This window comes from Malaclemys terrapin, chromosome 5 (assembly GCF_027887155.1).
Source record: "Malaclemys terrapin pileata isolate rMalTer1 chromosome 5, rMalTer1.hap1, whole genome shotgun sequence".
NCBI classification, from domain to species: Eukaryota; Metazoa; Chordata; order Testudines; family Emydidae; genus Malaclemys; species Malaclemys terrapin.
Genome location: NC_071509.1, coordinates 62,516,953 through 62,540,962, shown reverse-complemented (window position 1 = coordinate 62,540,962; position 24,010 = coordinate 62,516,953). Strand labels below are relative to the sequence as shown.

The window sequence follows — 24,010 nt, the reverse complement described above, 5'->3', positions numbered from 1 at the left end:
ACTTTTCTCACAAGAGGCTCACGTCACTTATTTATAGAGGTGAAAGATTTAAAGTCAGAAGCAATTTAAACACATTGCTTTGTTTTATTAAATGCATATGGTAGTATTTAAATAATTGCTGCTTCTGTTATATCAGAAGTTAGAGTGCAAATACAAAATCTAAATGGAATTGCAATGTCATAACCATTAGGTATATGAATACACTTAACTGATGTTAACTATGCTTAGTTGCAAGAAGGTATATTGTATAAAGTATTTAAAATTTCTCTGGCAGCTCCTTTTTCTGCAAATTCAGAACTTCTTGTAATCTTGTGCTGATATTTTGAAAATGACTTTCAGCTCTTAAAATTAGTTGAGATTCCATCAGAAGAGCAGGAATGCTGGAAGTTCCGTACTGTTGTTGGAGGAAAAAAAATTACAAGGCTTTACTTTTAACTCTTTGAAAACAAACATTGTCCAATTACTTGCCTAAGTATTCCATTTGTCTCTCATACCGGACATATTTGAAAGAGTGGATTGTAATTTGATGTCACTCTCTTCAAATGTTCTATTCTGCATCTTTAAGTCAAGTTAAAGTTTGGCTATACTAAGCATAAGCAGATACTATGTCCTAAAGTGGACGGCTTCCTTAGATTGGGAGGTCAGCAGTGCCCTAGAAGAGAGGAGAGTGTATTCCAGGCCATGACACAATACATATTTGAGAAGCTCACTGTCAGTGCTATGCTGCTGAATAGACGTTTGAGCATTAAAAGAGTTACAAAATTCACTGAGGTTTGAAAGTTAGCAAACACTACCATCTTATATGTAGGGAAGTTCCTAGGTACCAGGGTTTGATCTACATCTATATTAAATAAAATAATAATAATAATAAAATAAATTTACTTTGTTTTTCACTGAACTTTTAAAAAATAGTACACTACGTGTGTGTCCTGGATACAACAGCACTGAAGTTTTTGCCATGCTGTACAAGGCCTTGACAGACACCAACATAATGATATTGCTATCTGCCCTGAATCATCATTTAGTTTCTTCTCCTAAAGAGAAGAAACTTGAATTAGCTAGTGCAACGTTGTAGAATCAAGAAGTACTTACGACTACTTTCTCTTGTGGGTGGTCTTCTCTGCAATTTCTATACCGTTGCTGCATCTCCTTTAAATCAGTTAGGAACTGGGTTGCGTTCCTGAGAGAAGATTCTCTCTCTTGTAGCTCAGCATATTCTCTTTGTAGTTGCTTCAGTTGTGGTCCAGTCCTTAAAAACCATCAATGCTTAAGGATTGTGTTGTGAATTTTTTTCTTTCAGGAGTTACTTTGAATGTACCGTTTCTACTGAACATGACTTAATGGGGTCATAAAAGTGAGAAAAATACCAGGCTGTTGCACTGTCTGCATTTTACGATTAGGGTAAATCTTTGGTAACTAATTAATAAACAGTATGCACAATTTAAAGAACCATATTGCTGAGTTTTTATCTAATAAGGACACATTTAATCTTGTCAATAATACAATAATTCTTTTGACAGGAATCTAGCAATCACATTTGTGATCAAGGGGATTCTAGGAGATGGCTTTTGCCAAGGTGTACAATTTAAAATAGACTCAGACATAACATTTAAGTAAAATACAGCCAACAGTATTCTTCCTCTATTTTGAGAAATATCTTATTTCTTATAGTAATGGAATATGGCATTAGGCATTCTGTGACTCCACCACACCAGACTGCTGCATGTACTATCTTGGGAAATATCCTGCCCCTGTAGGGGCAGTTAAAATCACAATGTATTGCACATGTTCAAGGCTGAGTTCTATTAAGGGAATCAGGAAGTTTACCCAGCAAGATTAAGGTGAGCTATACCGGAGGTGGGAACAATGCCACACACACAGTTCCACGCTCAGAGTGGAATTTAAGTAGTCTTAACCTATCTGATCATGTTCTCACCTCCAGTCATGCAGCTGGTGTATTTCTTATGGAATGTGTAGCCCAACTGTCAGACATTATCCCGTGAATTTAGAGTAGCTGGAGATAGTTTGTGAAAATGACTCCCTGTTTCTGTTAGGCAGTTCCACAACTCCTGTGGAGATGGAGTGGTTAATTTTAGCTTTTGCAAATAGGAAGGAATACGTATGTTCAGCTGGTGCAGGCCATAAATGTTTCATCTGCCATTTACACAAAGAAAGTCAGTTAATGACAAAAACAAGGGTTACCTTAGATTTTCTGGACAGTAACAGGACTCCTCAATTTCCACTAATAGCCTATTATTGTATGCTTTCAATCAGTATAATCACTATACATTAGCAAATGGAAACTTACCGAATTAGTTCTTCTCTAACTTCCAGCAAACGCCGTCTTTTCTTGTTGATGTCTGTGATCACCTATAATAAAATTAAGTGAAATGGCAATCTTTCAAGAGTAAGAGTTAAATGACAAGGTAGATTTCTCCCATACCTCCAACTCTGCATTCTGAATTGACAATGCTCTGGGTTCTAGACATGGAAAATCTTGAGATACCAAGTCTTACAATTCATGACAGTGTAATATATGGAAGTGCTATTTTAGGTATTTTTTTCAATAGGGTCTCTAAAATTTGTTAGAATTTTCTCTCTCCCTCCATAACGTGTACTGTTGAACTCACTGTAGTACGGGATCCTTGTTCATCCAGGCAGGTAAATCCCAACATTTAAAAAAAATTTCAAGCTTTTCAGTAACATTTGGCATAAGACACTGGTGTAGAAATTTGTTTATTTATTTATACTTATTTGGGAGGATCTCTAACTCAGCAATTGCAAAGCCAATCATAATATAGGCACCCCACATTCTCATCTATACAAATCTTTACACCACAGTATATATTATTACATACACTTTCATACTTTTTTTTTTTACATGCAAGAATAGCATGATGTTGTTTATGTAGTACTTTAGGATCCTTCAGAATGAAAGGTGCTCTTTACATTTTAAGATTTTTCTATATTGTTTAATTCAATTATTTAAGTACTTAAAACTACAGCCCTAATCCTGCAAGTTGCTCTGCACAGAACAGTTTGTAGCATTGGAGCTTAAGTTCTGGATGACTTCATAGAAAAGTTCTGATTTAGAACTTGATTTTATAAAGATAGACGTTTAAACGAGAAAGCTTGCATGCACTGTGCGACTTGGATTGACAATCACTATTTAAAAACAGCAAAGAGTCCTGTGGCACCTTATAGTCTAACAGACGTATTGGAGCATGAGCTTTCGTGGGTGAATACCCACTTCGTCAGATGCATGTAGTGGAAATTTCCAGAGACAGGTATAAATATGTAAGCAAGAGTGAGTCAGTCTAGAGATAACGAGGTTAGTTCAATCAGGGAGGATGAGGCCCTCTTCTAGCAGTTGAGGTATGAACACAAAGGGAGGAGAAACTGCTTTTGTAGTTGGCTAGTCATTCACAGTCTTTGTTTAATCCTGAGCTGATGGTGTCAAATTTGCAAATAAACTGAAGCTCAGCAGTTTCTCTTTGAAGTCTGGTCCTGAAGACTTTTTGCTGCAGGATGGCTACCTTCAAATCTGCTATTGTGTGTCCAAGGAGATTGAAGTGTTCTCCTACAGGTTTTTGTATATTGCCATTCCTAATATCTGATTTGTGTCCATTTATCCTTTTACGTAGGGACTGTCCAAGTTTGGCCGATGTACATAGCAGAGGGGCATTGCTGGCATATATTACATTGGTGGACGTGCAGGTGAATGAACCAGTGATGGTGTGGCTGATCTGGTTAGGTCCTGCAATGGTGTCGCTGGTGTAGATATGTGGGCAGAGTTGGCATCGAGGTTTGTTGCATGGATTGGTTCCTGAGTTAGAGTTACTATGGTGCGGTGTGTGGTTGCTGGTGAGAATATGCTTAAGGTTGGCAGTTTGTCTGTGGGCGAGGACTGGCCTGCCACCCAAGGCCTGTGAAAGCGAGGGATCATTGTCCAGGATGGGTGGGGACTGTATGTGGAGTTCTGTTGGTTTCTTTCTTGGGCTTGTCTTGCAGTAGGAGGCTTCTGGGTACACATCTGGCTCTGTTGATCTGTTTCCTCGTGCGGGTATCGTAGTTTTGAGAATACTTGGTGAAGATCTTGTAGGTGTTGGTCTCTATCTGAGGGGTTGGAGCAGATACGGTTGTATCTCAGTGCTTGGCTGTAGACAATGGATCGTGTCCGGGATGGAAACTGGAGGCATGAAGGTAGGCATAGCGGTCAGTGGGTTTTCGGTATAGGATGGTGTCTAGGAAGTGGACCTCCTGTGTAGATTGGTCCAGGCTGAGGTTGATGGTGGCGTGGAAGCTGTTGAAATCATGGTGGAATTTTTCCAGAGTCTCCTTCCCATGGGTCCAGATGATGAAGAGGTCATCAATGTAGCATAGGCAGAGAAGGGGCGTAAGTGGACGAGAGCAGAGGAAGCGCTGTTCCAGGTCAGCCATAAAAATGTTGGCATATTGTGGGGCCATGCGGGTGCCCATAGCGGTGCCACTGGTCTGGAGGTATATATTGTCATCAAATTTGAAATAGTTGTGTGTGTGGATAAAGTCACAGAGCTCAGCAACCAGTTGTGCTGTGGCATCATCAGGGACACTGTTCCTGACAGCTTGTATTCCATCTGTGTGGGGGATGTTTGTGCAGAGAGCCTCCACATCCATGGTGGCTAGGATGGTGTTTTCTGGAAGGTCACCAATGCATTGTAGTTTTCTCAGGAAATCAGTGGTGTCACGGAGATAGCTGGGAGTGCTGGTGGCTTAGGGTCTGAGTAGAGAGTCCACATATCCAGACAGATGCATCCAGACTACATGCATCTGACAAAGTGGGTATTCACCCATGAAAGCTAATACTCCAATAAGTCTGTTAGTCTATAAGGTGCCACAGGAGTCTTTGCTGCTTTTACAGATCCAGACTAACACGGCTACCCCTCTGATATTTAAAAACAGTATGATTAAAAACATTTTTAATCTACCAAATTATTAAATGTAATTTTACCAGGAGTCCCTTCCTGTTTTCCCCTCTCAAATCTCCTTCTCCAAGAAATACTGAATTTACATTCAAAGACTAGGAGGAAGACCTAGAAAAAAGTGGTTTGAGACACTGATGGAGGACACAGCGAAGGTTGCCATCAGTGTCTGGAAGATGAACTTTACAAGAATGCTGGGAGACAAAGAACAAGAGCCGCTGACTCCACTTGATGGGAGAACGCAAAGGAAAGACAATGATTCAAATATACTAGAATTGCTGGGTGAGACTGATCTGCTGTTTTCAGGGCTGGATTAAAATATGCTTGCGAATTAGAGGTGGGAAACGTTTTTTGGACAAATAGCTTATTCAACGACAAATGCAGTTTCGATCAACCCAAAACTATTTGTGAATTTGATGTGAATTTATCAAATAGTTTCTGCCCAGAAGATTTTTTGGGACTTAAATGCTAGGAGAAGGAGGCATCCCTTATAAACTTTAGCCCAATGGTTAGAGCACTCACTGGGGACACGAGACACGCAGGATCAATTCCACCTTCTGTGTGATGGGGGATATTTGAAATCAGGTCTCCTACATTAAGAAAAATGCCCTTACCACTGGTCAATGGGATATTCTAGGTCTCTCTGCCTCTCCTACTGAAACTGTTCCACTTTGTATAAATAATTAAATAGCCACTGGAACAGGAACTTGAATGTGGGTCTCCCATCTCCTAAATGAGTGCCCTAAACCACAAACTATAAAGCAATGATACTCAGATCTCAGTGGTTCAGGAGTCAAATTAGCGATGAACATTACCCAAAAGAGCCACAGTAGTGTGATTTCATTAAGTATAGTACTATATATTCATATTTAAACAGTATGACAGGGAAATATATATTATTCTCACAGCAAAATGACTGACCAAGTATTATTGTATCAACTGCACTTGGTTATAACATAGTAAATGCATCCTGATTGGTTAATAATTAAAATCAGAATGTGTTGATATCATGTGCTCCAAAGAGCTGCAGGAGACATTAAAACACCTCATAAGCCTCAATGTGAGTATCACAGCTATAAAGTAATTCTCACTCTGTCCCAATAACTATTCATTAGTGGCAATTCATAGTCCAGTAGTGCTCACACTTTCTCTCAAGTAAGAGTACACCTTCATATAAATGAAGCACAAGGCAAAACAGAGAACCATACTATAATTAAGGCTACGTTTTAGTCATGCATATTTTTAGAAAAACTCATGGACAGGTTCCCGGCCAATGAGAGCCGCAAAGCCAGTGCTCTGGGCGGAGGCAATGCGTAAAGCTGCCTGGCCACGCCTCAGCCTAGCAGCTGAGCAAGGGGGATGTCACTGCTTCCAGCGAACACCCCAGGTAAGCACTGCCCAGAGCCCATCTCACCCCATCCGGTGCCCCTGCCCCCTCCCACACCCAAACTCTGCTGCTCCTGGGGGTAGGGACTTAGACTGCTCCAGCAGCAGCCAGTGCATCTGAGCTGCCACTGGGCCAGGTCCACCAGCAGAAGTCACGGAGGTCATGGAATCCGTGACAAACTCTCAGCCTTAACTATAATCAGAGTACTCATTGCTTTTTTTTGTTTGTTTCCTTCCCCATTTAGTTGTAGTCACAGCATGCATCAGTAGCAAATCAATGGCAGCTCCAATAGTCATATGGTGCTTATGAAAATAAACTGACAAAGGAGTTTAAGCATACATTTTGGCTTTCCTTTTACGTGGTACTCTGACACCACTGCCGTGAAATAAATACTGAATAGTGTGTGTCAATTTGTTTACTGTACACTACACCCAAGATTCTTAGCAGAGATCAGAATCTGGTGTTTAGCATATTTTACAACTTCTAGTAATTCTTGGTTTATACAGTTTGCTCACTGGTTACTGAACTAGCACAACTGGTTAACAGTCTAGCAAGTCTGGCAAAAACACAGTTTCAAACTGGATTTTTGTTCTGTTTGATTTTATAAGTATATTACAAACAGTGTTATTCCCAGATAAAATGTGTTTCACAAACTTTATCTAGGTATATTTGTATTCTAATAATTTTAAAAACAAACATCCAAGTTTGGTTTTGCAGTTGAACATTGACTATACATTTCTGTCTCTAAATACAACATAGCTTCATTTAAACACTAAAAAGATCATTTCTCTATTTTACCTTAGCATTTTTTCTTTTCAAATCCTTCAGTTCCTGGACTTCTGTTATCTACAGGTAAAGGAAAACATTGTGTATTGACAGCAAAACCTTTCTGATCTTTTCTTCCCCATTCCTTTACTCTATAATCACTGCTATAAGAATTACTTTTGAAACACTTTGGCTTAAAGAAATTAGGCACTGGTAATTCTGTCTGGCATGTTCTTTCCCCAGCCCAGAAAAAGGACTGTTATAAAATGCTACTCTCTCCACCACCAGGAGGCAAGGCTGACACTCTCTAGCTCCCTATCTAAAAATCCCAGGTTCTTTACCACCTTGTTATAGAAATGCATGAAGTTTTGTTGTCCATGCTAATAAATCATTTGAAACAAGTTTAACGTTCAACTATAATTTTAATATTGATTGTGGCAATGGTCATAAGTAAAGACCAAAATTCTCAATTTATTTCACTAAATATGTCTATATTTTAAATCTTAATTGCCACAGCTATAATTACTGTTCTCTCCAGTCAGTGGGTGGGTAGCTCTGAAAAATCTATTGCGAAAGTCTATTCTCCATGAACTGTACCATCAGAGGCACCTTAAAAAATACCCTAATTTTAAAGCCCTGAACATGGCTTCTGAGGCAGATATACAAGACGTACTGCTTGTATCTTGGCAGACCGTCAGCTCTGTAAGTCTCAACCGTTCAACTTGCATCCACTTTACAGAACTCCTTGCTCATTGATAACTGCACAAGAGAAGGTCCTTGTCTCCCAAAAGCTAATTCAATCCTGTAATTTATTGTCTGTGAGCAAACGGCTGTGCCCAGATGGAACCCCACTGGAGTTCTTGCACAAGTGCAGTAGTCTGTCCATGTGCAGCAAGTTGGAGCAATAGTGATAAAAAGTTTTATTTCTTAATTCATTCATAACTCACAAGGTGGATTAATTTTAAAACACCCTGAGATGCATCAGTAAAAAAACTATATATAAAGTAGTAGGTGTACAAGTATTCTGACTAAAATTTTACAACCATCTCTACACAAATGTTTTTATATTTACTACTATACTTACAGTATTAGTGAGTTGGTCCTTAAAGCCAGAATAGAAGCCCTCAATAGCTTCCCTACAAATCCTAGACTCCACCCTTTGTCTGGAAGTTGGGGAGGAAGGGAGTAAAATAAAACCACAGTTGGGTTAGTATAGGAAAAAGGTATCTGCTTATCTGAGTATTTCCTTTCTTCAAGTAGCAAGATTTACAGATTCTAACATTGGACTTTGAGTATAGGAGGCAGAGAGAGACCTGTCCCTTACTGACAACAGCCTAACTCTTCCCCTTGAAGAGTTTACCAGTTGTGATGACTTCTGCAGCCAAGAATTTTAGTGCATTCAACTTTTCCCCCCACCCCCCTTTTTTATGATTAGCATATGACTACTGCAGAGCTAAGGAAATAAAACATTGGGTTGGTTTTTAAATCAAAAGTTTTTGTTTTTTTTCGTTCGTCCCAAGTTCACCTGGGACTGGTTAATTCTTTGGACATTGCTACTTGAAGAAAGGAAAGTTGCCTATTCTTCAATGAGGCAAGGTCCACAGAAATTAGCACTAGGATTTTAAGAGCAATGAGACTTTCTGGGCAGCAGGAGGTAATGCCAATAATAAACTACATATAGGGCTTCCCTTCTGCACTTTTTCTAACTTGCCTAGTGAAATAGTACATCATGAAGCACTGTTCTTTTTAGGGGTAAATCCACCCAAGCTTGCAAGTCAAATATGTAGAATTTAGCTAACTTGTGGGGCACTACCAATGTTCTTTCACACGTGCTAAGAATTAAGAAGTTATACAGTTATTAATTAACTACAGGATAGATGTTTTATATTGAATAAGCGCTTCAATTCTGATTAAGAGACCTAAACAGCAGATTGAGAACATCAAAACCCTGTTAAGACAAAAAAATCGCATATTAAGTGAGCCTCAAAGCTGACTGCTTCAACAGAAATCAAACAAACAGAGCCCATGAAACCATCTTAACAAATGTAGGATATTTCCAGCCTCTCCTGGGTCTTGATAGATCAATGTGCATCTTCAAGCAGATATTGAGATATATCGTGTTCAGAAATAGCTCCCCAATCACAATAGCTATCCATAATGGCAATATTATTTATATTTGGGCAACACCAAATCTGAGGCCAACCTCCCTAGTATCACAGCTTAAAGAAAATGCCATTTGTATCACAGAAACTATAGTCAGTCATCTAATACATCCCCTGGTTTCAAGCAAACTAAATACATTGTGTCAATTTGGAGTTTTCAGTCCAAGGAAAGCAAGATATTTACTTGTAGTCTGCAGTTATCTTCTCATACTCAGCCAGAACAACATCCAATTCTGTAATATCTTGGGGAAATCTTTTCAGCCCTTTCGGGCACCAAATCTGTATAGAACATGGGCTATCATCAGCTGAAACAAAAGAAATGACTAGTTAAAATAAATATAAAATGAAAATGTTAGAGGGTTCTTAAGAATTGAACTGGGAACATATTTTATTTATCTCCATATATAAAGCTAACTGCATAACCCAACTGGGCAGGATCCAGAGGGAGTCAGAAAAACATCTGAAAACAATATCAAATAGTTTGTCTATACCTAAAATGGTCACAATCTTGAAACCCAGTATCTCATGATGTTACAGTACTAGTGAGTGAGTGCTGATTCCAACTATATAAGAATCTCCCTATTCCAATTATATAAGGCTCCCATTTCTAGCCTTACTGGGATGCAAAATACCAGATATCAAAACTATTTTTAGGAAAACTTATTAATGGCTAATGAGGAAAAGTTACAAGGAAGTGTAAAATTATGAAGAGAAAAGTATCAAATTCCTTTTACCAGAAGGATCTAATGCACTCTTTTGTGAAGACTTCTTTGGTTTCATATGGGATTTAACACTGTTCTTGGGCTTCTACAATACAAAATGCAGCAGATTATCTTTCGAGAACAATTACGTTCAACCATTTTAAAACCCATAATTATAATGAACTATTTCTAATGTAGCAGTTGGAAGTAACACTAGTGTAGAACAACCACAGGCATTTTAACAACTGTGTAGTCTACATCAGCTCTGTGCAGAGTTTTGACAACATTGGTAATGCTGCCAGTGAACAAGTGATGCCAGATTGCATCACCAGTGATATCAGTGGGAATGCTAAAGTTGCATCAGGGGGAATATTTTGAAGAGAAATGCAGTTGGCAATATTATTGGGCGACCTTATTGAAATGAATATATCTTTGGGGTCCATTGTATTAAATGAATGATTTATTATTGTGGTCCAGAAGGGTATGTAACCTCTTGAGGGGTGGAGATGTGGTACCTGTGGGTTCAGAGGACAATACTGAACAAAGCATCAGATAAGAATAGACTTTCAGAACAAAAAGTGTTAAGTGGTTTTCCTGGGGATTCTCTAGGGCAGTGGTTTTCAAAGTGTGGGTTGCGACCCAGAACTGGGTTGTGGAATGGAAGGGACTGGGTCGCAGCAGCTCTGGTCAGCACTGCCGATCGGGACCTTTAACAGCCCATCAACAGTGCTGCCCGGCTAAGCCAAGCTAGTCCCTATTTGTTCCAACACCATGCTGCGCCCTGGAAGCGGCCAGCAGCAGGTCTGGCTCCTAGGTGGGGGGGCCACGGCACTCCGCATGATGCCCCCGCCAGAGCACCAGCTCCACATTCCCATTGGCCAGTTACCGGTCAATAGGAGTTTGGGGGAGAGGTGGTGCCTGCGGGCGAGAACCACGTGGAGTCGATTGCACGCTTCCGCCTAGGAGTCGGACTTGCTGCTGGCTGCTTCCAGGACAGGCAGGAAACCTGCCTCTGCACCCCTGCTGTGCTGTTGACTGGGAGCCACCTGAGGTAAGCCTGTGCCCCAATCCCCTGCCCCAGCCCTGATCCCCCCAAACCCAGAGCCCCTTCCTGCACCCCAAACCTCTCATCCCCAGCCCCACCCCAGAGCCTGCTCCCCCTACCCCCCAGCACAGAACTCTGCCCCCTCCCATAGCCCGAGACCCTCCAAACCCAGAGCCCCCTCCTACACTCCAAACCTCTTATCCCTGGCCCCAGCCTAGAGCCCTGACCCCCCTCCTGCACCCCAACCCCCTGCCCTAGCCTAGAGCCCCCCCACACCCTGAACCCTTCATTCCCAGCCCCACCCTTCATCCCAACCCTCTTCCCTAGCCCTAAGCCCCTCCCACATACCAAATCCCTCATCCCCAGCTCCACTGGGTTGTGGGCATCAACAATGTTCTTCAACTGGGTTGCCAGAAAAAAGTTTGAAATCCACTGCTCTAGGGACATCTGGTTATGCAAAAACCTAGCCTTTTGAAGCTAAGTCCTGAGGAGGGGGCCATTGTCTGCTGATCACCTGTTGCATGAGACCAAGATCAAAGGCCCAACTGAACTATTCATGGTGGGTCTTGTTCTGAATCTGAGACAGTTATGAACTTGTAGATACAGGGATCACCCAGTTGTGGGTTTTCAAGGACTGACACCAACTGAGCCCAAAGTTGGAGCTGGGGTGACCTCTGGTAAGCTTTTCAGCATGAGTGTAGGTTCTTTTATTGTTTTTAATGTTTTCTCTGTAATGCTTTCCCCTTAAGAATAAATGGACTTCTAAAGAGTTGTGCAGTAACTTATGACTGCAGGCATAACCTCTGGAGAGAAAGCAAAGCATAGACACTGGCCAGTTTAGGCAGTTTGGCTTGCTGGCGTATCACAGTATAGGCAGGGAACTGTGACATCTGGAAAAACCCCAATCAGTAGGGAGAGAGATGTGGATCTCTGCCCAAGAGAGGTGACAGCTGAGAAGCCAGAAGCTTAGCACTGAGGCCTTGAGGGAATCACAGAGGGGGAATATGGGTGCAGTTGCCTTGAACTATGACAGGTATCACACGTGAAGCTGCACAAGGTGAGAGTATTTTGAAGAGAAATGCTAGAGTAGACAAGACCTCTGTGTTCAGTTTTCCCTCTGTCCTACCCCCTCACACCCAAAGCTATTTTTCTTTCCTGAATACAAACATTCTCCCTCTTTTTAAACAGATGAGAGGGATCACTATGTGTTTTAGTGCTTAATTCTGAGGAGAAAAGATTTTAGAGGCATTTTTGATAGATTTTGTAGTTGGGACAACTTTTACCTTTTGTGCATTCAACTTCTTCACTAAATCTGTAACCTTATTTGATATGTTGCTTTCTGAAGAGCTGTTCCCCAATGCTAATGCAGATGGTAACTTAGATTCCTCCACATTGGTCATGGCGTTTCCTGATATCTATATAAAGAATAATTTAAAATAAATCTTCAGATTTTTAAAAGTGCAAAAGAAAAAAGGCATTAACAGTAACAGTCTGAAAGATCTAAACTCTACTGCTTTAAAATTATAATAAGAACTTTTAAAGACAGTTTGAGATGTCATGAGCAATCAAAACTACTACAGTATCCTGTGATGGTTTCAAAACTACATTTGAATGTCTTTTAAAAAAAACAATTATTCACACTACATACTTCTGAACACTAAAAGTCATCATTAGTTTTGACTCTTTTCTGGCAGGCCAGCAATAACTACACAGTAGGGCTCCACACAAGAAGTTCTTGGTGTGAAAGACACTAGGATTGTGTGAGCGTAGTGAATTTAACACACCAGTCAGGCCAACGTGCAAGACTTATAGGGTGCACTATTGCATAGCTTCTCTCATTAAAAACTGACTGACAGAAATCTGCCACTTTAATAGAGAGCTTCCAGGCTGACAGAAGATAAGATTAAAAAATGTGACAAGAGAACTTTTAAGTATCAAGAGACTTAAGTATGGTGGAAATGTGATGCGTAAGCGCATTGAAGGAAAGCCACTCATAAGTGTGTCAAGTTGATTAGCACCAATATAAGTTTTAAAAATTAGTTTTAGTAATTAACTGAAAATTCTACTCTTACAAGTCTGTTGTAACTTTAATACTGGATCAGTAGATAAATAAGGAATAATTCTTTACTATCTATATTTCCTTAAGAATGACAATATATTTCATAAGTAAACATTCTTTTTGTTAAGAAAAAACCTGCTGCACATCAAGTAAGGAAGATATGGTCTAATGGTCTGGTAGAATCCAGGAACTCCTGAGTGCTAATCCTTGCTCCGACACTCCATCGGTGGCCTTGGGCATTACACTTAATACTTGCCCATCTCACAGGAGTGTTTTGAAGATTAATTATCTATGATGCTCTACAGATTAAAATAACTATACAAGTGCTAAAGAGTGTCAAACCCTTTCCTCTGTCTAATCTGAATATGGCATAGAATATGTTCTCAATAAAAGTTATTGATATATTCTTACAAACCTTTTTCTGTATCTTATTCTCCTTCAGGGATTCGTCTTCAGAATCATCTGTCTCTGATTTGTTATCTTCAGCCATTTTCAAGCTACACTGATTTTTTCTAGAATAAAGATGAGCAATAAAAACTTTCCTGACATAATTAAAAAAAAAAATCTGTATCCCTGTGTAACCCATTACATGCTAACCAACGGGTTGCACACTTGTCCTCAACATGCTTTATTTAAGCCACAAAACCAAGGGTTCATTGGTGACCTAATGGAGGTGGTTCTGTACGACCTTGCAGGAATCCCAGGTTTAATTTCTTCTCAGTTTTCAATTCCCAAGTCATCAGCTTCAAGAAGTGCTGCAGCAGCCACATCTCTCCAACAGCAACCCCCACTGTCAGTTTAAGAAACAGAGTTAAAAGGCTCTGAAAGAGTTCAGCCTGGTGCTGACTGGCCATAAAGATGCCTGTGTTGCCTGGGCTCCAAAAGCAAATGAGGTACACTTGGGAAATTGGGATGGAGGAGCTGGGGGGAAAATGATCTTCAGGAGTTCAACAGGGATGCAAAAGGTTCCCTGAAAGATCAAACCCACTATTTGTTTTTGTCTTGATAAGTTCATTCAAGCAAGCATTACTTCATATTTATACCAAATCTGTTTTAACAAAGCAGAAGTGTATGAACAAAAATTGTTTTACAATAATTTGAAATGAAGAGGAATTTTCTCAAAACTATATCAGTCTCAAAGCAAATTAGATTCCCTTTCAATTGTTTTTTCTACTATTTTCTTTGCCATTTTTGCTGAATAGTAGTCATTTGCAAATAGAAGTCTCACTAATGGATCCATTTTTTTTTTAAAAGCCTTTCACTTCTTCCAACACAATCCTGACACCCACAACATTACAGTAAGAAAGTCTAACATACACAGATGTAAGTTATAAGCAGTACATGCTTGGCATAGTGCAAGCCAGAATTCTTTTCCCTCCGACCTGCTGACTGATTTGGGCTTTGGCTTCTTACTTAGACGGTTTTAAGCAGGAGCATTTTAAAAGACAGCAATTGAGAATGAGGACATTTTTCACCATTTAAAGTCTCTCTTGAAATAATGGGATGACCCTGAGATCACACCAATGTACAAAAGCAAACTTAAGTTTTCCAAACATTGTCTAATAGTTTTCCAGGACTGGAAAATATTTTATGTTCATTGTACCTTGTTTCTGCATGTTTCCCTTGTGGAGATGAATCACTAGCTGACATGTGTTCCTCTTCCTGCAATTCCACATTCCCACCAGCGTCTACAGCAGTGCTGTGTAAAGGGTGATCTATATACAACAGAAAAACAAACACGGAAGTTTGCAACTTTGTCTGCTTAGGCAAAGCACTTGGCTACACTAGCACTGTTTTCCTATATTTCATACAACTGGGCATTGTTATGATTTGTATGTCTACCATGTGTCTCTTTCAAAGTAAGTCTTATTTAAAAATACACTGTTTAAAATTTTTGAGAGAAGAAACTTGGGGAGACCAAGGGGTGTCTATCAATGGGTCCCACATGAAGCATGAAAAGTGGTTTTAATATTTCACCAGAAAATAATTTATATATGGTTGAGAATAAGATCTTTCCTTTTAATAATATTTGAAAGTGACAAGCCTCTTCTCCTTGCAAATGTTAAAAATATCTCCACATATATTCTTAGGATTGCAGAACAGTTTCTCTTCACAGTTCTCACCACCTACAAGCACAAGAATGGAGGAAGATGACAAACACTCAAGAACCATGAAAACACTGCCGTTTTATATACCACCACCTTACAAGGGATGTTCTGCTATGTACTTCCACTCCCATAGGCAAGGAGTGACACTGAGGCTTTTCTTTATGGTTTTTAAAATAACTTATGTGCAAGATAACTTGCAAAAATAATGTATTAAACAATTTTAAAAAGTTAAATACTAACCAAATGAATCATCAGGCTCCTCAACTTGCCCACTCTCAGTTATCTTCAATATCCTTGAGACATCCGGTTCCTCACATGGAAGTAATTTACTGCGAGGATGGGACTTAGCTTTGTATTCCTGGGTGGGTATTAAAGCAATGTCTTCTACATCCAACTTTCCAATGTAAAACAAATTAAATATAATGACAACAAATTTAAAATACTTGATTAGAATAGTATTTAGAATTCAAATTTAAAATAGAATCCATGACACTGAGCTATGGTGCAAAACATTTGAAAGGGGACATGAATGCATTTTCTTTTTTACACTTATTTTTCGTGAGAAAAATGTAGGTAAAGTGAAGTGATACATACTACTATTTTGTATTATGCTATAACAGTAGTACATTATAAAACTTGTAAGAAGTGTTACTTTAGACACAAAAGATCAGCACATTCGAAGAACTAATCTCTTTTCAAAAATCTGATTTTTTTTTCCTTCAGACAAGGGGGGACATTTTCAGCCACCCCCCTTGTTATTCATATTACTATTGTGTGTCTAGTCGTGGATTTCCACTGCTGCAAAACTTGCACGTTAAAAAATGAAAATTTTAATTTGCTGAAAGTTCCAAACAGCAAATATAAGTAGATCATTCAGCACAAGTTGCTCTATATTAGGAGAGCAGGGGAAAAGGCATGCTTAAAAGTCACCTGTAGGCTGAATTATTGGCCCAACCAGCCTGTCAGTTTTATGTATGTAACTCCCATTGATTTCAGTGAGAGTTGTGCAGGTGCAAATGAAGATCAGGGAATGAAGGGACATCAATCACCTGCATTTCTATTCTACAAGCATAATATCGTTTCCCAAGTTAAACTTTAAGGTTTTCATTTTGGCAATGAAAATAAATGCACTGAATATTCCTGTTCTGGATGGTCTCTATTTTTATCATGGGAAAGTTATCAAATCTTTGTCCGGATTTGAAAACTAGCATCACATTTTCAAGCAAACTGTCCATTTTACCACAAGGTACATCACTCTCACAAAAGCTGCAAAGCAGCGAGATTACAAAACACAGTTCCCATAGAGGATGAAAGCTCATCCATGCAGGCAGACCCCTATGCCCACACATAAGGGTTAGCTTTCAGGATATAGACCAGGGTTGGGCAAACTTTTTCACCCGAGGGCCATATCGGGGAATAGAAATTGTATGGTGGGCCATGAATGCTCACAAAATTGGGGTTGGGGTGCAGGAGGGGGTACGGGCTCTGGTTGGGGGTGCAGGCTCCAGGGTGGGGCCAGAAATGAGGAGTTCAGGATACAGGAGGGGGGGTGCAGGCTGGGGCGGGTGAGTGTGATGCGGGGTGTGTGTAGGCTCCAGCTGGGGGCGCAAGCTCTGGGGTGGGGCTGGGGATGAGGAGTTTGGGGTGTAGGAAGATGTTCTGGGCTTGGGACAGAGGGGTTTGGAGGGCGGATCAGGGCTGGGGCAGGGGGTTGGGCTGTGGGAAGGGGTACAGGCTCCAGCTGGGGGTGCAAGCTTTGGGGTGGGGCTGGGGTGCTCTGGGCTGGGATCAAGGGGTTCAGCGGGCGGGAGGGGGATCAGGGCTGGGGCAGGGGTTTGGGGTGTGGGGAGAGGCTCAGGGATGCAGGCTCTGGGCGGCGCTTACCTCAAGCGGCTCCCAGAAGCAGCAGCATGTCCCTTCTCTGGCTCCTATGCAGAGGCGCAGCCAGGAGGCTCTGCACGTTGCCCCATCCACAGGCACTGCCCCTGCAGCTCCCATTGGAGTGCCAGAGGGGGCTATTGGAGCACATAGGAGCCAGAGGGGGGCCATGCCACTGCTTCCAGGATCTGTGTGGAGCGGCCCCTGGCCCTGCTCCCCGGCTGGAGCGGGGCAAGCCCCAGACCCCACTCGCCAGCAGGAACTTGAAGGCCAGCTTAAAACAACTGGTAGGCCAGATTCAGCCCGTGGACCGTACTTTGCCCACCCCTGATCTAGACCTTCAACAGCATGGCACATTTATACTTTATTATTTTTAATTGACTGCAAAATTAAGATAACTTACATCCAGTTTATTTCTTTTCAATGTTTTCTTTGAGGTCTTCTCACTATTAAAAATGTATAAAATAAATGTACAGTTGAATATACTGAAGTTATTTAAAAATAACTCCACTATAAACCTACTCTCTTTTTCTCTTCATTCCTGCATCAGAATCAGGGCTACATTACATTATTACATTACCCATGTCTAGCTTCTTAACAACAGAGCTTAACCCAAATGACAAAGGAAATGCTCAAATATAAGTTTAATATTATATATTTACTTTTTAAAGAAAAAAATAACCAGGACTTACTCCTCAACAGTCTTCTATTTAGGCAATACTTAATAAGAGGAGGGGCATGAACGGCATAAACCCAAGCGCTACTGTTTCTCCAAAGGGTAAACAGTTTACAGAGGGCCTTTGTCAGCAAGAAGTTAACTGCTCTTTTCTTGGTTCAGCTAATCTGGCCAGTTATTAGTGGGAATTAGAGCCATCTCTCTCCTCCTATTCCCTACCCACCCCCTGCAGAGAAAAAGCAAGTGAGAGAGTAGCCCTGCTTACTTCTACGTGACCAAACCTAAGGTCCAGGTAGCCTGCATAGTGTTGGGTGTCTCATGCAAGTCACAGTCTAGCCCAAAATTAGGCAACTGGATATTTTGCATTAAATTTAGGACCACTTCTATTACCCCCCCCACCCCCAAAAGAAAACTCTACTGCTGCTACAGGTGATGATTAAATACCAGTTTCAGAGTGAATTTCATACATGAAAGGGAAAAAACAAACTAGCGCTTTTTTGTTAAAGCAAACTAAATTTGAACGCAAGCCATAATAATCAAAAATATCTTAATACAATATGCTAATTCAGAACATCTGAACAGTCAACACTTACAAGACTGGCATGCCACTGAAAATTATTACCTGTGGATTTGGAATAGGATTTTCAATTTGACTGATGACCTGAATGTCATGCTAATTGGGGCACTTGTAGGAAAGAGGTGTATTACAAATGGTCCATTACCTCCACTAGTTAGTGGCAATATTGTTTGAGCAGGGTTTTCTGTTCGTTTGTTTTCTACTTAATATTTGCCAGGCAATTTCAATTTTAAAAATTAGCTAGTTTAAGAGAAATATGTTGTATGAAACATACAACATTCCGTTTCATGCTTAAAAAATTTAATGTACAACACCTATATTTTCATACTATATACATACAAACAGCGTTTTTAATAGTTTTTCCATTTGCAAAAGAGACCAGTTACCATACAGTGTTAAAGTATTTACATTAATAAATGCTTTCAGTTGCAAATTATTAACATAAGTATAAATTTGAAGACTATATGTTAAGTAAAAATTGCTGAAAATCTTTATTTTACTTGTCTTCCAAAGTTAGAATTCAGAGTAGTGTGTTTTATCTAAAACCTGATGATAGCACTGATATCTGTGAGAGGTAGTAATTAAGTTGTCAACTAGTGAACAAGCAACAAAGGTCGAGATTTTTTAAAATGGGTACTGAAGTTAGGTTCTGAGGTTCTGATCTTACACTTCACTGGAGAAGAGCCCAACAGAAGTCAATAAGGTTATGCATGCATACAGCAGTTCATCCAAGCATAGCCAATTGCAAGACAGGGACGGTAACACTTTATTTAGGCCCTGACTCAGCAACTAGGTGTATGTGAGCAGCCCTTATGCCTATAAGGAAAAAGCCACCGAATCAGGCCATAAAGCTCCTAAATAAATTGCCTGATTTTCAAAAGTGCTGAGCACGTTGCAGCACCCATTGACTTTAGGCACCCATAAAAAAAAAAAAAAAAAAAATCTTAGCCTCAGCGGTCCCAGTCTAGGTGTGTGCAGGTGAAGTGTTTCAGTTCACTTTAAAGAAATGGGAGTTCATTGGTAAAGGAAAATTTACAGCATTGTTTACTTACAGAGCAGGCATGTGGCTTTTACCATGCATCTTCCTTTTCTTATCCATCTCACTTACAGAAGTTTTGTATTCAAATCCCTTTTCTGAAATGACACGTTAGTCTCCATTTAACGTGGGACCTGTCCTTTATGAAAAGAGTACATGGAATGCAATGTGTGCCTATAAAGTTACCTGTACATCAATAACAGCACACTACAGAATCAAGGTAGTGCACAGACCCATGCAGCACAGGGTAGTGCCGGGCCCGGCCCAGGCCCAGGGGAGTGAGGGTGGTGGGGGGAGGGGGGAGGAGGAGCTAATCCAAACTGCTGCTGCAGGGGCCAGGATGGGGAGTTCAGGGCGATTTTGCCAAAGGCAGACAGTGCCTCCGATTTAGCCAGGCAAGAAAACAGAATCGGTTCCCCCACCACTCAGCCACCCTTCTCCCAATATGAATCATAGAATATCAGGGTTGGAAGGGACCTTCAGGAGGTCATCTAGTCCAACCCCCTACTCAAAGCAGGACCAATCCCCAGTTTTTGCCCCAGATCTCTAAATGGCCCCCCTCAAGGATTGAACTCACAACCCTGGGTTTAGCAGGCCAATGCTCAAGTCACTGAGCTATCCCTCCCCCCCAACAAGCCACCCCTGCACAAAGAGGGAGATAAGGACCTGCCAAAGCCTGGGATTGAACCAGGGACCTTTAGACCTTCAGTCTAATGCTTTCCCAACTGAACTACTTCAGCAGCTGCACAGAATAGATTTGGTCTCTCACATAGTTAGTTGCAATGGGAGATTACTAGGGTCATGATGTGAACATATCTGACACACACATACCAGCCCCGCCTCTACCACCCAGTCGCCAACCCCTTCCACCCCCAGATATAATCCTTGACATAAACAGCCCCTTTGAGAGCCTCAGCCAAAAGGAAATAGTTTCAATGTGTAAGAATTCTGTGCAGAGAAGGCTGACATCCTATCTGGAATAAAGCAGACACTCGCAGGGGTCAGGAAGTGATTCTCCCCGTTACTCATATTCTGGGTGGGGAATTGGGATCTCCTTCCTCTGAAGCATCTCACTTAATCATGTCCCTGCCATTGAGGGGGCCTTGGGTATTGGTATGCTTCAGTCTGTCCTGTGGGCAGTAATACTTGGGTCTCATTTCAGTTGTGTTTCATGAAGTGGTACTGATGGTCTGTGATATACAGGCAATCAGACTAAATGATCCTGTGGTCCCTTCTGGCTTAAACCTGAATCTTTGACAGGGAAAGACAATACCACTAAACATTCCTGGCATGCACATTGCTGCAAAGGTTGAAAGCAGCCCCTATGGTAGCATAGTACTTGTATGTGACAAAAGGCTAGTAAAAAACACTGTTGTGAAACACCATGATATACAGAACTTAAGGTTGAATTCGACCAAATAGCAGTAGTTTCTATTTACAAGCCACCAGAAAAAACAAGCCTTGTCACAGGTGAATTCAACAGTCACAACACAATCTGGGGCTACTCCAGCAACAACAACAATGTGGAAAAAGTTGAGAAGTGGAAGTCAAACAAACAACCTGACCTTGCTCTAGGACTTCAAGGATAAATGTGCCTTCCAAAACAAATGATGGAACAAGGGATTCAATCCCAGTCTACCTTTTGTCACCTCTAAAAATGCACGCTACTTCAGAAGGGAGGTCGTGGCAGCGATCCCATGACCACAGCATAGACTGCATACAACATTTATGCAGGAAAACATAGTACCTGCCGAAATTCATTTTCAGAAAGTCTGACTGGAGAAGCTTACCTCCAAATTGAATAGATCCATCTGTAATATTCTCCAACACAAAAGCACTACAGAGAATGTCTCTCTCTAATGTGGAAGACTACCCAAAAGCATACCCCCAAGGGATGTCAGACATTACATGTACCTGGGCTTTCAGAACATTCCAACAAGATATTTAGGACTATTTGACTCAGACCCCTTCAGAGAACTCCTGGGCTCAGAAAAAAGAGATCAGAAAGAAGTGGTGCAACAGCTGGAGCAAGCTGATTGAAACAGCAAACCTGTGCCATATCAGCAAAAAAGCATAGGCCATCATTTGTGAGCTGAACCCTAACGGACAACAATCAAAGTGTATTACTGAAGTCTCTCTCAACCAACTGGCACAGCAACTCCTCCTAAATGGTAAACCAGCCCACAAAACAAAGCACATAATGAAAGAAGACAAGCAGGTACTTTGCTTGCTCCTCAGGATCAGAAAAATCCGCAATGAGCAGCCTACCATCAAGGAGCTGACAACAGTCTCAAAAACTCTGAAATGTTGAAAGGCAGCTAGACATCTCATATACTATTACTACACTTTTGGACAAGAGTATAGAAGCGGCTACTTGAGGTCTTTAATTCTTGCCTGGAGACAATGCAGATACTCAGGCTGTGGAGACAAGCTAAAGTGCATGTGCTACTCAAACCACCTGAAGACCTTAATTGCAAAGAGCTACCGACAACTATCCCTACTCTGCTCAGCCTACAAGCTATAGGAGCAAATGATAACGGGGGAATAGCGCCAATAGCAGAAGGGCAGCTGCCTGTTGACCAAGCTGGTTTCCACTGAGGACGTCAATACTGTCGTCAAGTTGCAAACTTACCCCAATAAACCCAAGATGGCTTTGAAACTTGCAAAATTACAGAGGCTGTTGGTAGCTTACGGCACTGAACCATCGTGCACTTCTACTGAAAATGGCAAGAATTTTGAGGAATAGCAAGATGGTCCAGGTCATCTCTTCCCTGCTTGAGAATTAACATTCTTTGTTAAGATGGATAATCAGAAATGTCAATGGATTACCCCAAGGTTCAGTGCTATCACCCTTGCTTTTTTAATATGCCTTCACAAATAACCAACCAGAATCCCCTGATTTTGCAAAGATTCATTTATGCAGATGATCCTTGCTTTGCTGCTACCCAATCAGAAAGATCTGAGGACACTGAACAAAGTCTAACTGGCTCCCTGATTGTACCTGGAGAAGAATTCTAGTAAGACATGAATATGTGCCCTCTGGCTGAAACACGATCGGCCTAAGTAAAAACTCCAGATAATGTAGGATACTACAATCCTTGAGCATTATAAACATCCCGTGTACCTTGGGGTCACATTAGACCAAATGCTGACAATCAAAGAGCACATAAGGAAGCTGAAAAACAGAAGTGAATTCCAGGAATTATGTACTCCAGAAACTGGCCAGCATAACGTGGGAAACTAATCCCAAAGACTCCAAGCAACCAATCTCACCCTGTTTCTCTCAACTGCAGAGTACTGTGCCCCACTATGCTCACACTTGAGCCACGCAAACAAAATAGCAAACTTAATCAATCAGTAGGATCATCACAGGTTCCTTGAAACTGACTTCCCACCTGTCACTATACCGCTTCACAGGGACTGAGGATTTCCTCAGTAGAAAGAAACAAAAAACAGGTACATGATCCAAGACACCCACTGCATAAACACAGTTCACCATCCAATACTTGGAAGTCCAAAAAGAGCTGTGCCTCTAAAAGTCACTTTCCCTGAAAAACCACTTTGGAAGGCTACAGACTAATAACAGCAGGAAAGCTGATGATCTGGAGAACCTGGGTTCCGTTGGAACAACTCCCCCAGGCACTGACCTCGAACACAAACACTCAGCCTCAAGTGAGAGCTGGGGTGGCAAAGACCGGCTGCAACATGGAAGCGGAAGCTGAGGGTGACCCCAAATGCTAATGGGAAGAGCCTGGGCAAACACTTGTATCCACTTGATGTAGCCAAATATGTGACATGGCCAGGGCCTGACTGGGGTTTTGGAACAATACTGGGATAACGACCCAGACACAGCCTCCTCTGCCCCGCCCGCCCCCGGCCCCCTCACCTCCTCAACCACCGCCATTGCCCTGCCCCCCCCCCCCCCGGATCCAGCCCCACCCCATCATTCCTACTGCCCCAGCACCCAGCCCCACCCCGACACCCCCACTACCCTCCCAGCCCCGCCCGGGCCGCTCGTGATCAGGCGATTAGTGGGGGGGGGGGCAGGAGGGACACGCACCAACCGAGGAGTAGAACGGGCTCCAGCAGCCCCCTGTCCGCGCTATGTAAGTGGGCAGCTTGGGGCATTGGAGCGGCGGCACCCGGGGTCGGCTCAGTAGTCGCGCCGGGGGCTGAGATGCGCGCGCTCAGTAACTGACCCCGCGGCGCGCGCTCCCGACTCAGACAGCATCTTCCCGCGACAATTCTAACCGCCTGGGGCGGGGCGACTCACTCCCGGCCCTGGCGCTACTCACAGCGCCGCCCCACGGAGGGGGAGCCGTTAACCCCTATAGAGCCGCCGCTGGCTAGAGCTTCCGGTAGCTGTGCGAGTGAAATGCCCCCCCTCGTTTGTGCAGCGTTTCCTGACTAGTCTAACCAAAATACCCTTGCCCGGCCCGGGTCCGAGGCTCCGCCTTGCTCCCTCCATTTCTCCCCCCACCCTCATTCACTTTCCCTGGGCTGGGGTGCAAGTAGGGTGGTACCTACCAGTGCGCAGTACTGCCGAGAGACTTGTAGTGGGTACAGGGTACCGGAAAGACTTGGGGCCAAGCCCCCCTCCTCCCGGAGCTGGGGGGCTGCACTTGCCTCTAAGGAAAAAGCCACCGGCTCAGGCC

At 42.0% G+C, this 24,010-nt stretch overlaps 1 protein-coding gene and 1 non-coding gene across 6 annotated transcripts; both read right to left on the bottom strand.

Annotated features, from left to right (window-relative positions):
* Nucleotides 1-61: 61 nt before the first annotated feature.
* CENPU (centromere protein U) lies at nucleotides 62-24,000 on the bottom strand. Of its 5 annotated transcripts, none has more exons than XM_054031195.1 (14): nucleotides 23,883-24,000; nucleotides 19,372-19,453; nucleotides 17,470-17,512; nucleotides 15,429-15,582; nucleotides 14,684-14,795; nucleotides 13,496-13,592; nucleotides 12,305-12,436; nucleotides 10,010-10,082; nucleotides 9,460-9,580; nucleotides 8,198-8,276; nucleotides 7,147-7,194; nucleotides 2,309-2,370; nucleotides 1,093-1,249; nucleotides 62-394 (listed from the first exon to the last, which is right to left on the bottom strand). In XM_054031195.1, exons 2-14 carry the CDS (start codon nucleotides 19,416-19,418, stop codon nucleotides 257-259), a joined length of 1,263 nt encoding a protein of 420 aa, XP_053887170.1. In that variant the 5' UTR covers nucleotides 19,419-19,453; nucleotides 23,883-24,000; the 3' UTR covers nucleotides 62-256. The 5 variants fall into 5 exon arrangements, with proteins under 5 accessions (XP_053887170.1, XP_053887168.1, XP_053887169.1 ...); XM_054031193.1 differs by lacking the exon at nucleotides 23,883-24,000 and adding an exon at nucleotides 23,416-23,599 and having other exon boundaries at nucleotides 19,372-19,494; XM_054031194.1 differs by lacking the exon at nucleotides 23,883-24,000 and adding an exon at nucleotides 23,416-23,599 and having other exon boundaries at nucleotides 19,372-19,489.
* TRNAF-GAA (transfer RNA phenylalanine (anticodon GAA)) lies at nucleotides 20,023-20,095 on the bottom strand. Its single transcript has one exon. It is a non-coding gene; the product is annotated as a tRNA-Phe (tRNA).
* Nucleotides 24,001-24,010: the final 10 nt, after the last annotated feature.